This window comes from Amphiura filiformis, chromosome 10, assembly GCF_039555335.1.
Source record: "Amphiura filiformis chromosome 10, Afil_fr2py, whole genome shotgun sequence".
Taxonomy (NCBI): Eukaryota; Metazoa; Echinodermata; class Ophiuroidea; order Amphilepidida; family Amphiuridae; genus Amphiura; species Amphiura filiformis.
The window spans coordinates 63,677,430-63,693,660 of NC_092637.1; the positions used below are offsets into that span (position 1 = coordinate 63,677,430).

A 16,231-nucleotide genomic window follows, 5' to 3' on the forward strand; every position below is an offset into this window, starting at 1 on the left:
CACCTCATGGAAATTTGCAGAACAAGCGACTTACTTTGGCGTCAGCAAATCCGTAAATTCTTACATGAGTGTGATATGGGGCTATTTATTCATCTACTTTCCTAGATACTCCGATCTAAAGCGATATTAGGCATACCTTGCAAGCAGAAGCTGCTCACTTGACGACACAGTGATTTGGTTGTCAGCGATGTCACCACTCTCCATACCAAGAGGCGACTTACACTCTGTTCAAAAGCAGAATTTATAAATGTGTAATAATCGTCTACGTGTAGGGACAAACACATTATAATGGGCTACACGCCATCACAAGATCAAATATGACTAGTCCATTGCAGTGGCTAGCTAGATAGGGTGGCAAAGGGGGAAGGGGCAAAAGTAACTTTTAAAGGGGCAAACTTTGACGAAAATGGTCAAAAAAGCAGTACCAAAAGGTATCAAAATCTTAAATATCCGCATTCCACGGGCCGGGGTCAGCTTCCTCCTTGCCCATTGGCTACACCACTTGTCTATTAAAACTGACAGATGTCAAGTTGTTCAAGAGATTAAGGCTAGTTATGGTTCTATCCGGTCTGCGGTTTAACATCACACAGGGAAGTATAGATTTCGTTATGACATTGGGGGATGGAGATCAGGTACAATCCATTAACCCTAACTGAACACAAGTTTTTTGCTATCGGAAGGGAAATAAGAAACGAAAAGGAGTGAAGATGAAAAAATAGGTTATTTGGCACCCCCGAGATTCGAACCTCGGACCCCTCGCATGCCACGCAGAAGATCACCGACCTGTAGCCACACGGGTAACGATTCCCTGGGTATATATGACTTAGGCTGATTGCGTCATCTCATCACTTGCAATGCATGCACGAGCAATGTTTTTTGCCACGGTAGTGGCTATAATACGGAATTTCCACTTAAAAAATAGCCCAATTGAGTGCTATGTGGGTCTCTTAAATCTTTTAATCACTTTATTTATTACACCCAATGTTGGTGGAATTCATGTCTTTAATTTGGGCTCATACTGCTATTGAATTATAATGTTGCCAGATTAGCATAGGACTTAGCTTAATTTGCTTATGCATGAAATTGAATTCATGTTAGTTGACAAGCTTAGCTCCTATGTCTGTACCTATATGCTTCATCCTGAGTTCTACCCAACCACATGCATGCACTCCATGGGATTCACCGACTATTGGGTTAAATCTTATCTAATGCATGATGGCCATGACCGTCCATGAGATCCAGATAAACAATTTTCGCCAGAAGTTTTGTATACATAGAAGATTAGGAGTAGTAGCGATAACTTTGTTTAACTAGAATAATTTAGGTAGTTATTAAATGTGCTGGATATGTGTTTTGTTTGTGGATAAATTTGGCTATAATCAACAAAATCTGGTGCATGACTTAATTTCAGTTCAGATTGACACCAAACACGTTCAAATTGTTAACATTTTGATGAAAATATTATATTTTCTGAAGTAATGTTTGGCATCTTTTCCTCTTATCAACAATACTTTAGTTGTCGGTAGTATCACAGATCGTAGTATCATCACAGATCGTAGTATCCTTGCAGACCTGCAAGACCACTGAGCATAGCGTGGTATGTTTGGTTGTGATCATGTTGATAATAGATCTAATATAATTGTATATAGAATTAAAATTTTAGTATGGACCATGTTGGAGTCAGCAAATCTCCTATCATAGGGCATAGTTATGACATGGGCATAATTTATACACGTAGGCTATAATATTGAACAAATCGTCAGCCGTATCACATACTGACGTATTTGCAAAATACGCATTTCGAGAAAATCGAACTTGAAAATCTAGCGATTTTCATTTGCTGCATTGATTAAAACATTATTGTCGATTAAAACCAGGTAAACAGTAATGCAAATATACTATGTTTTCAATATAATTCACTTATCACTATCAGAGGATAACCTATTCTGCAAAAAATCAATATTAAATAAAATACGTCACTATGTGAAAATGACTAATGACAATTTCGCTGTTCAAATGACAAATACGTTACTATGTGAAACAGTTGCGCAAATACGTCAGTATGTGAAAAGGACAAAACAGCGATTTTATCGTGTAATGACAAAGTCGCGCAAATACGTCGCGCAAATACGTCAGTATGTGAAACGGCAAATTCTTCAAATTGCAGATACGACATACTGGGCTTGCGCAGTATAGGTGATCGGCAAATACGTTGTTATGTGATACAGACATTTCAAGGTTTTGTAAATACGACAAAGTTAAATTAATTAATATCTTAAACTAATTAAGCCACTTTGAGGCATGATTTTTGGTGAATATATACGCTGGCGAAGTTACGTAATAATCGGATTAACTACCATAGCAATAGGTGAAAACAATTTTTGAATATACTGCGCTGCACTGATACGTTCACGCGGTACCTCTGCATTGAACCATATCATGCTCATCACTTGCACCTGTAAGATTAGTATCTTTGAAAAGACCAGTATTGTATTCAATCTATGATTGCAGACTTACACAGGTGATGAGTGTAACCTGCTTGTAGTGCAGCGCGATATGTTCAAAATTGTTTTCACCTATTGCTATGGTAATTAATCCGATTAATTACGTAACTTCGCCAGCGTATAGAGTAGAACATCACAAACTAATATACCAATTTTCTCAAAAATTTTAAAAATGTCGAATACGTCAGTATGTGATACGGCCGACGAAATGTACCCCCATTTGACTTGTACTTATAGATAGGAAGGTAAATAAATAAATTATTGCATTATTTTATTAATTTAATATTTTAATTAAAAATGACCTTGGTCCAACATAAGCAAAACATTTTATAATAGAACATTCATGTGATTCGGCTGGTTAAAAGTAGCATCAAAATGTAATTGAACCAAATGATACTTTTAACATTAATTTTGTCTTTTCAATTAAAAAAACGGGTTTGAAATAAACATGATAAAGTTTTTCCTATTTTTCTATGACTTATATTATAAAAATACAACTAGCATAATCATAATGTAGGCATGAATCTGACAAGCTTGTACATAGACAATTGAATGGTCTATGGTTTATATTAGGTCTAACGATCTTTTGTCATGTTTGTTTTAAAACAATGTTCCTACATTGCTCTCTCTCCTTTTGAAATAATGCTCGAGGGGCACCTAACTAAATGGCCATACGGATATATAAGAGAAACCTCAGCTTTTGGACAGCGCAGTTCCCACAGACCCCTGAATTAAAAAAAAATCCAGCGCGTTGAAAGACCCTTAATTTCAGCTATAAAAGATCCCTAAATTGATCTAATGCGATCAGTTATAGCTATTTATAAACTAGAAAAAGTCACAGTGTACTTCTTAAACATGTTTAATACTATTAAACATTGATAAAAGATAAAAATACAATTTAACATTAATACTATATTAAACATTAGTAAAAGACAAAAAATGAAAAGACAGAAAAGTTTGGAGTTATAAATTAGAGAGTTGACAGAAACGTTTAGGATAGGAGTTTATGTATGGTTTGTTGTTGAAGGGTGCATGTCCCATTATTGATGACCTTTTGGACTGTCATGAAATATGGTAGATGAAATTGTGAGCGCCCACAATCTAAAGTCATGTCAAGGTCATATGTGGTTAATTGAGCATTTCATGAAATGTGATGGATGTGATCACCATGAAGCGCCAAACATATTCAAGGTCATGTCAAGGTCATCTGAGGTCTGCTGTTGGATTGTTGAACGGTAATGAAACTTGGTGGGTGTTATCATCTTTCAGTGGGGAACATTTTCCAGGTTATCTGAGTAACTGAATATTGATTGTCGGATTGTCAGGAAACGTGTTTAGATTGATATGCATGGAGATTTTTGTTATACAATTCTGAATTAGATATATGCTTAGCACACATTTTAAGAGTAAATTTGTATTTCCTATATCCTTGGTGGTATTTACCAATAAATACCAATATGTCCCATCAGGAAATTAATTTACACATAAAACAAATTACCAGCATATCATGGACTATCAATGCAAATTATGAAACATGGTCTTCATCCGTGGCATTGTCTTTTTAAAGACATTTCTTGTTAATCGTGAGATTTAGCGAGACCTGGTTCAGTTAGGATTAAGCTAGTGGCGTTCGTTAGAGGGGACATGCTATCGATCTCCCGACTAACTTCACCCAATGGGTCAAAACACGAACTAGAATAACACGCATGCAGTAAACACTGATATATACAAACAAGGGAAGATCGAGGCTTACGCATCGTACAGTAGAACATAGAAACCCCATTCAAACATTACAAACTAGAGTACATGTACGAGACCTTTCGCATTTGCTGTGAACGCTATCTTTGCTCTAACCACTGAGCTACACAGACTGTCCCTGATAAATAAGCAACAAAACAAGCACACGATACATGAAAAAAAATATCAAGTTATAATAACATAAATAATATTAATAACAACAAACCTATAATTTCTATCGCAAACGTCCCAGTATCCATATTACCAGATGGGTCAACCGCCGTGTATGTCACCAGTGTAACCCCAAGAGAAAACATGTCACCTGTACCATGACTTGATGTGAGTGATACGATTCCAGAATTGTCTGTAGCGTTTGGTTCTATCCAAGCTATCGGTTCATTTGGGTGTCCACTTAACTTTGTTAAGTTATCAGGCATGCCAGATAGTATCGGATTCTCAACATCTAAAAGAAGTAGGACGGAAGAGTAAAAAATTGCATATTGTACCAAATAAAGATTATAGAAGCAGCCATAAAAATCTTAATCTTAAGGAGCGCACCATGATACTACACTGATGATTTAACGTCATATACTCATGGCCATATATAACCGCAACCAAGGGCGTCAATCCCCAAGTTGAACGTGGGGGGGGGGGGGCGGCACAATATTTGTGAAATGTGATTCGGAAGTGGGTATCAATATTTTGTCCATGTGTTCAAAGCCAAATTGGTCATAGTATCCCATGATAATTTAAAAAATATTCATCTTCGAAGTACAAGTGACAATCTAGTGCAGAAAATCACAATTATTAATGTAATTCAAAAGGTGTTTTGAATTATTTCTTTCGTGGTTTTCCAGAAGGAATGTATATCTGTATTATGAAGAGCTTATTTCCAAAATCCACTTTCGGTAAAATTGAATTATTTTTATGGGTAGATAGTATTTATTATATTAGTTTCAAAGAACCAAACTCTTTTTTTTTTTCACAACACAACAAGATACTAGTAATTGCCGTTTGCTTCCAAAAGTATTAAATCCACCGAAGTTTGTCTCCAAAAGGGACTAAATCAATTGGTGGGTGGACTTTATGGGTGGGTTGGGCTGGGTGGGACTTAAATGTAGCGCAGAATGGAAAAGAAATATGGTGATAAGGCAGTTGAATATACTTTAGATCAAATATAATGTGATATTGGTTACAAACAGTGATCACGTGTAACTTTGTATGTTATTGAGTATGTCCGAAATGAGTTTGTTTCCAAAAGTTTGTTTCACGAGTTTGTTTCCAAAAAGGATTAAATCCACATTTTAATGAATATAAAAATTACATATGAATACAAAACAGTGGTAACGTGTATCTATGTGTGTTATTGAGTATATGTCCAAAATGAGTTTTTTACCAAAAGGGATTAAATCCACGAGTTTGTTTCCAAAATGGATTAAATCACGAATTTGTTTTTAAAGGGATTAAATCCACATTTTAATGAATATAAAAGATACAATAAAAATTATAGAAACACTCAAATTTCAAAGACAAGTGTTTTTATAGTAAGAGAAACAAGATCTAACATTTAAATTAGAAAAGGGGGAAAATAAACATACAATAAGTCTAAATTTAATTTGGTTGGATTTTATCAGAACTTGTTGACATGGAATTAATCGCTTTTGGAAACAAACTCTTTTATGTTCTTTTAGATTGCGATATTGGGGATTGAAACAGTGACGCAGCATCACTCGAAGCAAAACCTTCACATACAAAATTGCTTCCATACCATCCTAGATAGTGAGAATCAATCAGAGCCAACGTAGGTGAAATACATGGTGTGCATTAATGTTGTATAATTACACGGGCGCGCACTCCGCGTAGTACACGCAGTGCTTTTGGGCGCGTTCATATTTCTTGAAAGTTGATGCATTTATATGTGCATGCATTTTCCAACATTTTTGAGACAATTTTGTTATAAAAATAGGATTTTCACAGGATTTTTTTTCTCGTGTATGAAATAGGCTAATAATGTAAATGCGTATAACTTGTTGCTCCAAAAATTGTACAAAATAATGCACCTGTACTGAGATGTTGGTGCGCCTAATCCACTCTCCTCTGCGGGGCTCGTGCATTAGACGGATCAACATCTCAATACATTATTTTGTACAATTTTACTCTCAATAAGTGATAAATTTTATTAACTTTTGAATAATATGGGATGTTTATACTCTTTATGAACATTTAACCAACACGTTTTGTGTTTATTATATGAAGGCAATAATTGGAACGAACGAGAAAAATCAGAAGCACAACCAAATCAAATCAACAACAAAACCTCTTACTTAAGCTGATTTCATACTACCCTGCCGCTTGCCGCTGAGCGGCGTGGCGCACGCGCATTGCAGACAAACGGACACAATCACGGCTTTTCATTGGTTGAAACGCCCTGCCGCTTACCGCAGCGGCAAGCGGCAGGAAAGTATGCTGGGGGCATAACTCTTATCCTTACTTAAGGGTACTTGCTCATCAATTTCATTCAGGGGCGTGTTTGAAAAACGGCACAGCGCATTAGTAAAAAGAATAAAAAATACTAAAATTTTCACCAGGGTTCGAACCACTGCCAATTGCACTATGAATGCTAAAGATGGCTACTGTGCCACGGTGACTGTGGTTAACATTCGGCGATTTTCAAAGATATACTTATCAACACGTTTCTAGTGTATCGAAAATCAGATTTTGGTAGGAATACAGTCATAGAAAGACATATGACTGTACTTGTCTGTTTGTTTTTCATTTAATACAAATTAATTTTGATGAATTGAACTGGTACGACTCTTAGGACTCGTGATAAACGACGATTAATTTTGTAATATTAAAATGAAAACGCTACGTCATTCACGACGTCATATGTAATTCATGTCAAAACCTGGGGAGGACCACACACATCCGTGTATACGTGCGCAATCGATACTCAATGATCCAGACAATACCGTTTGAATATACCGCCATTATGTATGCACCTGCTTGACACATCTTGTCACTTGCGGGAAGATATACTATAGGCCTACCCTAATAGCTTACAATAGATACCCCACCGTAAATAGCTCTCTTCTTTACCAGGCTGTGCCTGTAAATACGCGTAGTGTACGCACTTTTGAACCATATTTTGTTCAAAAATGATAGGAAGGGACTGTTTTCAGCTAAAATGTTGGTTATCAGCAGATGCTTAATGATACCGGGAAGTGTTGCAGAAAGGTAAGCGTACTCTTTATTTATTCAAAATATCACACATCAATGAATTTAAATTGGAAATCCAAAAAGGAAATGCCAGGTCAAAATTATCACCTTAGAATTATTGTGAAATAAAATCAAACCAAATTTAGGCTCCGCAAACAACGTCCAATTATTCCCATTGGTGTTTGCTACACGTGCATATAATAAATTATGATTTAGGGCTAATCTGAGAAGAGTTAATGCCTCGAGCTTCAAAATACACCGAGTGATGTTTTTTGATCAAAAACATCGACAATTCAAGACTCTGTAAAAACAAATCAAGAATTATCTGGGATAATTGCAACTAATGAAAGTTATAATCTAAGCTACCAGATGCATCATTAATTTCCTGACTATGATATTTAGTTGTGGGAAAAGATTACTTTAATGTTTTGGCGTCAACCAAAAAGAGCATGTAGCCTTAAACTCTTATTCTTACCAAATCGAATCAAACCACGTATCTCTTACCCTTCACATCAACGTAAAATGAGCAATTATTGACATTCCTGAATTCATCCACAGCTGTGCATGTAACATTTGTTATCCCAATAACAAAGTCAGTTCCTGATGCCGGATCGCACATAACTGTGAGGCTAACGCCGGAGTTATCGGTAGCAATAGGTATTTGCCATATAATGAATGTGGTCGGTTTACCTGAATCTGTGTTGGTTGTTTGGTTTGCAGGGCAGGACACCCAAACAGGGTCTTCGTTGTCTGGTGAGAAAAAATAACATAAATGGAAACTGAATATCGTTATTTAAAAGTTTTTCTTGGTTTGTCAGAGAAAAAACAAGTTTTATCTGTAAATGCTCGCCATGCCCATTAAATTGCGATATCGGACAGTAACGCGGAATCACTCGAGGCAACGGCTTCTAATATCAAAATACTATAATATTGGATGAAATACTATTTTTTATCGGGAGTCCGTTTTCCTGTGATTGATCAAATAATCTTTACTCGCCCAACCTGTTACAAGAAAGTCAAATGGAAAGATAAATCTTACCATGAACAACGACATTAAACGAGCAACTGTTGTTATTCCCATATCCATCGAAGGCATTGCATGTTACAAGCGTGTGTCCAATAGGGAAGTTAGTACCCGATGCCGGATCGCAGAATACGGTAGGGCTACTGCCGGAGTTATCCGTAGCCACTGGATATTCCCATATAACCATAGCGGTCGGTTGGCCAAAATCGGTGTTAGCTATTTGATCTGTCAGGCAGGACTCCAACTCAGGATCTTCATTGTCTGTTGAAAGATTAAGCACGATTGTATTTGACATTGCTGGTATGACTTACTATTGATCACGGCATGTTTTGTGTTTATTATATCAAGGCAATTTTGGAACGAACGGGCAAAAATAAAAACACAATCAAACCAAAGCAACCACAAAATCTCTTACCCTTGACGCAAACGTAAAATGAGCAACTATTGACATTCCCGAATCCATCCATAGCTGTGCACGTTACATTTGTTATCCCAATAACGAAGTCAGTTCCAGATGCCGGATCGCACATAACTATAGGGCTAAGGCCGGAGTTATCGGTGGCAATAGGTCCTTGCCATACAATCATTGCGGTCGATTGAGATGAGTCTGTGTTGGTTGTTTGGTTTGGAGGACAGGAAGTCAAAACAGGGTCTTCATTGTCTAATGGTAAACAACAACAAAAATCATGATTATTAAAGTGATTAAAGTGATTCTTTTTGCCAGTAGAAGGTTAAATCTGTAAGTTTGCGATGACGAGGATGGAGACAGTAACGCAGCATCACTCGAGACACCTTCGAATACTAACATAATATAATCTTGGGTAATTAATCTCGAATAATTATACTATTTTTATCTCTTACTATTGCTCACGGCATGTTTTGTGTTTATTATATCAAGGCAATTTTGGAACGAACGGGCAAAAATAAAAACACAATCAAACCAAAGCAACCACAAAATCTCTTACCCTTGACGCAAACGTAAAATGAGCAACTATTGACATTCCCGAATCCATCCACAGCTGTGCACGTTACATTTGTTATCCCAATAACGAAGTCAGTTCCAGATGCCGGATCGCACATAACTATAGGGCTGAGGCCGGAGTTATCGGTGGCAATAGGTCCTTGCCATACAATCATTGCGGTCGATTGAGCTGAGTCTGTGTTGGTTGTTTGGTTTGGAGGACAGGACGTCAAAACAGGGTCTTCATTGTCTAATGGTAAACAACAACAAAAATCATGATTATTAAAGTGATTAAAGTGATTCTTTTTTGCCAGTAGAAGGTTAAATCTGTAAGTTTGCGATGACGAGGATGGAGACAGTAACGCAGCATCACTCGAGACACCTTCGAATACTAACATAATATAATCTTGGGTAATTAATCTCGAATAATTATACTCTTTTTATCGGGAGTCCGTTTCCTGTGATTGAGCAAATAATTCTTACTCAAACTTTTTACATGCAAGTCGAGATGAAAGTTCAATCTTACCATGGATAACGACATTAAACGAGCAGTTGTTGTTATTTCCATATCCATCGAAAGCCACGCACGTTACAAGCGTTTGTCCAATAGGGAAGCTAGTTCCCGATGGCAGGTCGCAGATTACTGTAGGGATGCCGGAGTTATCAGTAGCCACTGGGTCTTGCCATATAACCATGGCGGTTGGTTGGCCATAATCGGTGTTAGCTATTTGATCTGTAAGGCAGGACTCTAATTTAGGATCTTCATTGTCTGTTGAAAGATTAAAAACCGGAGATGATTGTATTTGACATGGTTGGTATTTATACAAATACAACATGTTTTGAGGGGAAGTCGTCAAAACTACTGGTCCCGAGGTGTTGGATGATTTGGCTACTTCCCGACGCGTCAAATCATCCAACACCGAGGGACCAGTAGTTTTGAATACTTCCTCGAAATGGAACATGTTGTATTTGTTTTACTATACCTCATAAATATACTATCACGGTAAAATAGTAAACAAAAGTCAAAACACACCGTAGCGGTACCAGTCAGCGTGCAGGCCGGCATGGTAAAATTAAGCTTAAGGGAACTGATTTAAATCGTGGAGATTTGTGACGTCATTTTTTGTTTGATGCACCTTTTTGAAGTGTATCAACACCTTCAATGTTTCATTAATGGATTTTCAGATTCTGAGTACAAAAACACTATTTGTTTCCAATAAGCAAGATTTCCAAAGCTTTCACTGGGTTTCATTTGTTTGTACCGCGCTCTCTGTCGTTGCTATGAGCTAGCAGAGGAAAAAAGGCTATTCACGGTACAATATTAGTACATCAAATCGGGCAATAGCAGACCAAATCGGGCAAAGTTTAACATTTGGCCCCATTTGACATCTGATGACGTCAAGTTGATTTTTTTTTTCAAGATCCTCGCATATGAAGGGTTATTTGTACTAGGTTTAAGCCCAATCGGACACTTATCATTCCCCTAATATACAATGATGAGGAGGGGTGGTGCATGTGCGTACGTACCCATAAACTCTTGCGCAATTGTGCGAAATTGCTACTCTGCGAGATTGAAACTCGATACGTCAAAGCATGGTGAAACGCTACAGCGCCTAGCCGGACACATAAGATGAAATATGATTTACCATACTTTTCCAAATACATTATGGGAAAGCTTGGAAATGTGCATTAGGCTTCTATTCCCCATAATGTAATGGGGGCAGTAACTCGAGTTTTAAGCTTTAAAAGGTATCGAGTTTGGTGGTCAAGTTTGGTGGTTATAGCATGTAATTTAAAGGAGGAGTAGCATTTTTTAAGATTTATCATATTATTCGAAAAGACTTAGTAATCGTAAGTAACAGCTATATAAAAAGATGCAGCGAGTATTCCGATAGCATTTGTGACAAATATCATATACAAATTGATGACAAGATTATAATCCACTGTTTTATACTAAAAAGCTCTGTAAAAACATTTCGGTTGATGGATGCTGAATGCAGCAATCCATGTCCTTGGCGCAAGTATTTTGACAGAAAACATGTAACATGCACACATGAATTTGGTGTACTCGGACGCTGGCGTTGACGCTGATATATTACCTAATAAATATTTATGGGGTATAGTAATACTTACTATTGATCAAAGCATTTAACCTTTATGTTTTATGTTTATTATATCAAGGCAATTTTGGAACGAACGGGCAAATATAAAAACACAACGAAATCAAATCAAAGCAACCACAAAATATACCGTATTACCCTTGACATCAACGTAAAATGAGCAACTATTGACATTCCCGGCTCCATCCACTGCTGTACATGTTACATGTATTTTCCCAATGACAAAGTCAGTTCCCGATGCTGGATCGCACACAACTGTAGGGTTAACGCCAGAGTTATCGGTAGCAATAGGTCCTTGCCATACCACCATTGCGGTCGATATACCTAAATCTGTGTTGCTTGTTTGGTCTGCAGGACAGGACGCCAAAGCAGGGTCTTCAATGTCTGATGATAAACAACAAAACATCGTGATTATTAAAGTGATTCAGAATTATTTTTCATTCCATCATTCCGTCATTTCTTTTCTTTTCTTGTCTTTACAATACGTTGCAATAGAGCGAGTGACAAACTCTAATAAGCTATGATATCATCACCCTATTTGCATCTCGCCGTGATTTAATAATGTATTTACTATGCAAATAATCACATTTCCTTGCTCCTTTATCCCTAACCCTTTATTATGCTAAACAGCCTTCCCAATTTTACGTGTTGAAGGCAACACTCTGTATACCTCAGTAAACATCAACAGAGAAGCTACGCTACCTATTTTCCGTGTCAAAAAATGACACCGAATTTCGGGCGCATTTTTGTATAATATTCTTCTGTAATGGTCTGTCAAATATGGGCATTTTAGTGGTATATTTATGAATATTGCATTGTACCTGATGAAAAAATACCCGGATGGCGTCCAAATTTGGCTCAAATATACCTAATGGTCGATACTATCGAGTGAGTTTGATATTTCATGAACTGTAGTATGAATGGTAGGACGCCACCATCCACATTCACTACGAAACAGGAAGTGCTTGGTTAAAATTACACCAGGTACATGTGTCGGTTTTTTTACCTAGCTGGGGGGTTTTCAACCCCCCATGCTAGGTCCTGTTTTGCTATCCGATTCTTCTTTCTTTCTTTCTTTCTTCTTCTTCTGGCAACAAACTTCAAAATGCTTCTCCTCCTTCGTCATGTTACACCCTACAATTACCTAACTTGCACATATGTATCGGCTATATCCAGTGCCATAGGTTGCAAACAGAATTGGGATCAAAGGTCATTAAAGGGGCATTTTTGGTATATAATCAAATACCTTCAAAATGCTTCTTCTGCCACATATTACATAGCACAATGACGTCACTTACACATGTGCATCGGCTTTACCCAGCGCCCATCACTTGCACACAGAATTGGGGTCAAAGGTCATTAAGGGGGTAAAATCTGTAAGGGGTATGGGGCTTAAATTCAGTGACGACAATTCTCATGACCAGGGGAACATTTTGCAGGCATCAGGTCAAAGGTCATGCAGAGGTCAAATTTTAGAAATGCATTTTCTGGACATCTGTAAGGGGTACGAGGTTCAAACTCGCCGACAACAAACTTAATGACCAAGGGAACATCAGGTCAAAGGTTATCTGGGGTCAAACCTTTAAATTTTATTTTCTGGACATCTGTAAGAAGTATGGGGCTCAAACTCAGTGACAACAAATCTCATGACCAGGGGAACATTTTGCAGGGGTCAGGTCAAAGGTCATGCAGAGGTCAAATTTTAGAAATGCATTTTCTGGACATCTGTAAGGGGTACGGGGCTTAATGCCAAGGGGAACATTTTGGAACACTTTGCAGGGGTCAGGTAAAAGGTCACCTGGGGCCAAATCTTAGAATTTCATTATCTGGACATCTGTAAGGAGTACGGGACTCAAACTCGGTGACAACAAACCTCATAACCAGGGGAACATTTTTGGAACATTTTGCAGGGATCAGATACCTCCACAACACCAACATGCCCAGCTAGTTTTTTTTTAATTTTTTTTTTTTTGCATGAAATATGAAGATAACATATTCAAATCAATATTGATTGTGATAGTTTGGCCTAAATACATTTTGTTTCGGAAGATACGGCTTTTGAAAGGAGTGGATACGTGTAGTTGGCCTATACCCTTGAGTGTGTGTCCTCCAACTTTTTGTAATGTTTTTTTTGAAAAGCATGAAAAGAATATATCTGGATAAATGTATAATTATGATGTTAATATTGCGATATAGGGCATCACAATAGTATTGCAGCATCATTGGCGGCAGCGCCTTCAAATACCATAATACTATAAGCTTGGATGATTAATTTTGTATAATTATAGCCTACTGGTTTTATCTTATCGGTAGTCCGTTTTCCTGTGATTGAGCAAAAATTAAATCTTTACTCGCTTAAATCTGACACAAGAAAGTCGAGAGGAAAGTGCAATCTTACCATGAATAATTACATTAAATGAGCAACTGTCGTTATTTCCATATCCATCGAAAGCCACGCACGTTACAGGGGTTTTTCCAATAGGGAAGCTAGTTCCCGATGGTGGATCGCAGATTACTTTAGGGCTGCTCCCGGAGTTATCCGTAGCCACTAGGTCTTCCCATATAACCATGTCGGTTGGTTGGCCAAATTCTGTGTTAGTTATTTGATCTATAAGGCAGGACTCCAACTCATATCTATGGTGACTTAATATTGATCAAAGCCTTTAACCCTTACTGAACTAAATCTCACTGAATCTCACTATGAAAATCGCTGCTCGTGCACGCATTGCACGTGACTTGATGACGCAATCAGCCTAAGCCATATATGCTCAGGGAATCGTTGGCCGGGCCAACGTCACCTGTGTAGCTACATGCTGGGGATCTTCTGCGTGGCATGCGAGGGGTCCGAGGTTCGAATCCCGGGGGTGCAAAGTGACTTCTTTCTTCATCTTCTCTCCTTTTTCGTTTCTTCTTTCCCTTCCGATAGCAAAAATCCCTTGTGTTCAGTTAGCGTTATCCTTTTTGTATAGTGTGCTTAATATATATTAGGCATTTGGGAACGAACGATAAAAAACAGCAACACAACAAAATCAAATCAAACCATATATCTCTTACCCTTGACATCAACGTAAAATAAGCAATTATCGACATTTCCGAATCCATCCACAGCTGTGCATGTTACATTTGTTATCCCAATACCAAAGACAGTTCCAGATGCCGGATCGCACATGACTGTAGGGTCAACGCCGGAGTTATCGGTAGCAATAGGCCCTTGCCATATCACCATTGCGGTCGGTTGACCTGAATCTGTGTTGGTTGTTTGGTTTGCAGGACAGGACGCCAAAACAGGGTCTTCATTGTCTGATAATAAACAACATTTTGACATAATTATAAATCTGAATTTTCAAAATCTATTTTAAAGCTTATATTAAACAAACGTATATTTTGTTCTCTGAAGGAGGACTTGCATGTTCTTTATATCCTTACAAGGACAATTAAATATAAGCTGATTTTAAGACTTACCCTTCTCGCATCGAGATCCAGAGAATCCGTCTTGGCATGCGCAGATGTATTCCCCAATTCTATCATAACAAATCCCTCCATATTCACAAGGATTCGATAAACATTCATTCAATCCTTTAAACAATAATGCGACGAAGTTAAGATTTACGTTCACAAGAAAGGACTAGGTACAAGTTGACTACATACTACCAGTGTCGGCACCAGGATTTTTTTTTTGGGAGGTGGGCCTTGGAAGTCAAAGTGAATTTCAGGGGGGTGGCAAAATCGACAAATTTTGCGCAAAATTGTCACAAAAAGTGGAAATTTACATAATTTGGGTGGTTTGGTCTCAAAAGTCGTTGGCAAACTGGGAGGAGAAAAATATTTGGCAAATGCCCCTTTACCCCCACCCCACCCCAATAGTGCCGCCATACCAGTAACATGAAAGTAATTTTATTATACAAGAGAACCCTATCACACAAAGTGTCCGAAGGCAAACTATCCGCCATTCTACCTCTTTTCGTTCAGCTTAAAGCTTGTCGGGAAGCTTGTATAGTCAATCAGTTCAATACCATAAAACGAGGAACCCTTGCTAATTTTATCATAAGCATTGTAACAAAATGTACTTACCGCAGTACTCCTTTCGCTCCAGTAGGATGTCGAGTGCATCTTTGTTCCAATTCATACGGTTGGTTAGTGGTCTAGGATCATCCACAACCCATAGTTTTATATCGTCCATATCGTTTTGATAAGTACCACATGCCTGGGTAGGCTTCCGAGGGGCTACCACTGCTTGGCAATGACATCTCTCTTTATACGGTAGGGACCATCGCAATGCACCCCCCTCGTGATGGATCCGGTCGTTCCTCTAGCACGCACAATTGACAACACACTTTTGATATAAATGCTGGTGAAAAAAACATCATTAAGGGGGTATAATACCCTGGATTTCATCAGTACCCCTCTTCTTTTTTTTCTTGCAAATTTATGAAGTACATAAATATGTTCATCACCTCATGTCCTGAACTTATAAAATATCTCTATCTACAAAGTGCTTTTAAACCATTTTAGTATATCATCTTTGCCCTGTATACTTTTTTGTTTACCTGTTACTATGGGATTAAAGTAACTCAGTATGTGTGCCTCATAACAAAACATAATATATTATATTCAAATAGTACTTGAATAGAATAAATTATATCTTATGTTATACCCTCTTCAGATT

The 16,231-nt window shown here is 37.7% G+C and overlaps 1 protein-coding gene and 1 long non-coding RNA gene across 2 annotated transcripts; both read right to left on the bottom strand.

The window, feature by feature from the left end:
- Positions 1 to 3,322: 3,322 nt before the first annotated feature.
- Positions 3,323 to 9,071, bottom strand: LOC140162036 (hyalin-like). The gene is made up of 5 exons (XM_072185326.1): positions 8,900 to 9,071; positions 8,500 to 8,745; positions 7,965 to 8,210; positions 4,468 to 4,704; positions 3,323 to 3,369 (listed from the first exon to the last, which is right to left on the bottom strand). Exons 1-5 carry the CDS (start codon positions 9,069 to 9,071, stop codon positions 3,323 to 3,325), a joined length of 948 nt encoding a protein of 315 aa, XP_072041427.1.
- Positions 9,072 to 14,798: 5,727 nt separating this feature from the next.
- Positions 14,799 to 15,733, bottom strand: LOC140162354 (uncharacterized). Its single transcript, XR_011860251.1, has 3 exons — positions 15,637 to 15,733; positions 15,028 to 15,141; positions 14,799 to 14,865 (listed from the first exon to the last, which is right to left on the bottom strand). It is a non-coding gene; the product is annotated as an uncharacterized lncRNA (long non-coding RNA).
- Positions 15,734 to 16,231: the final 498 nt, after the last annotated feature.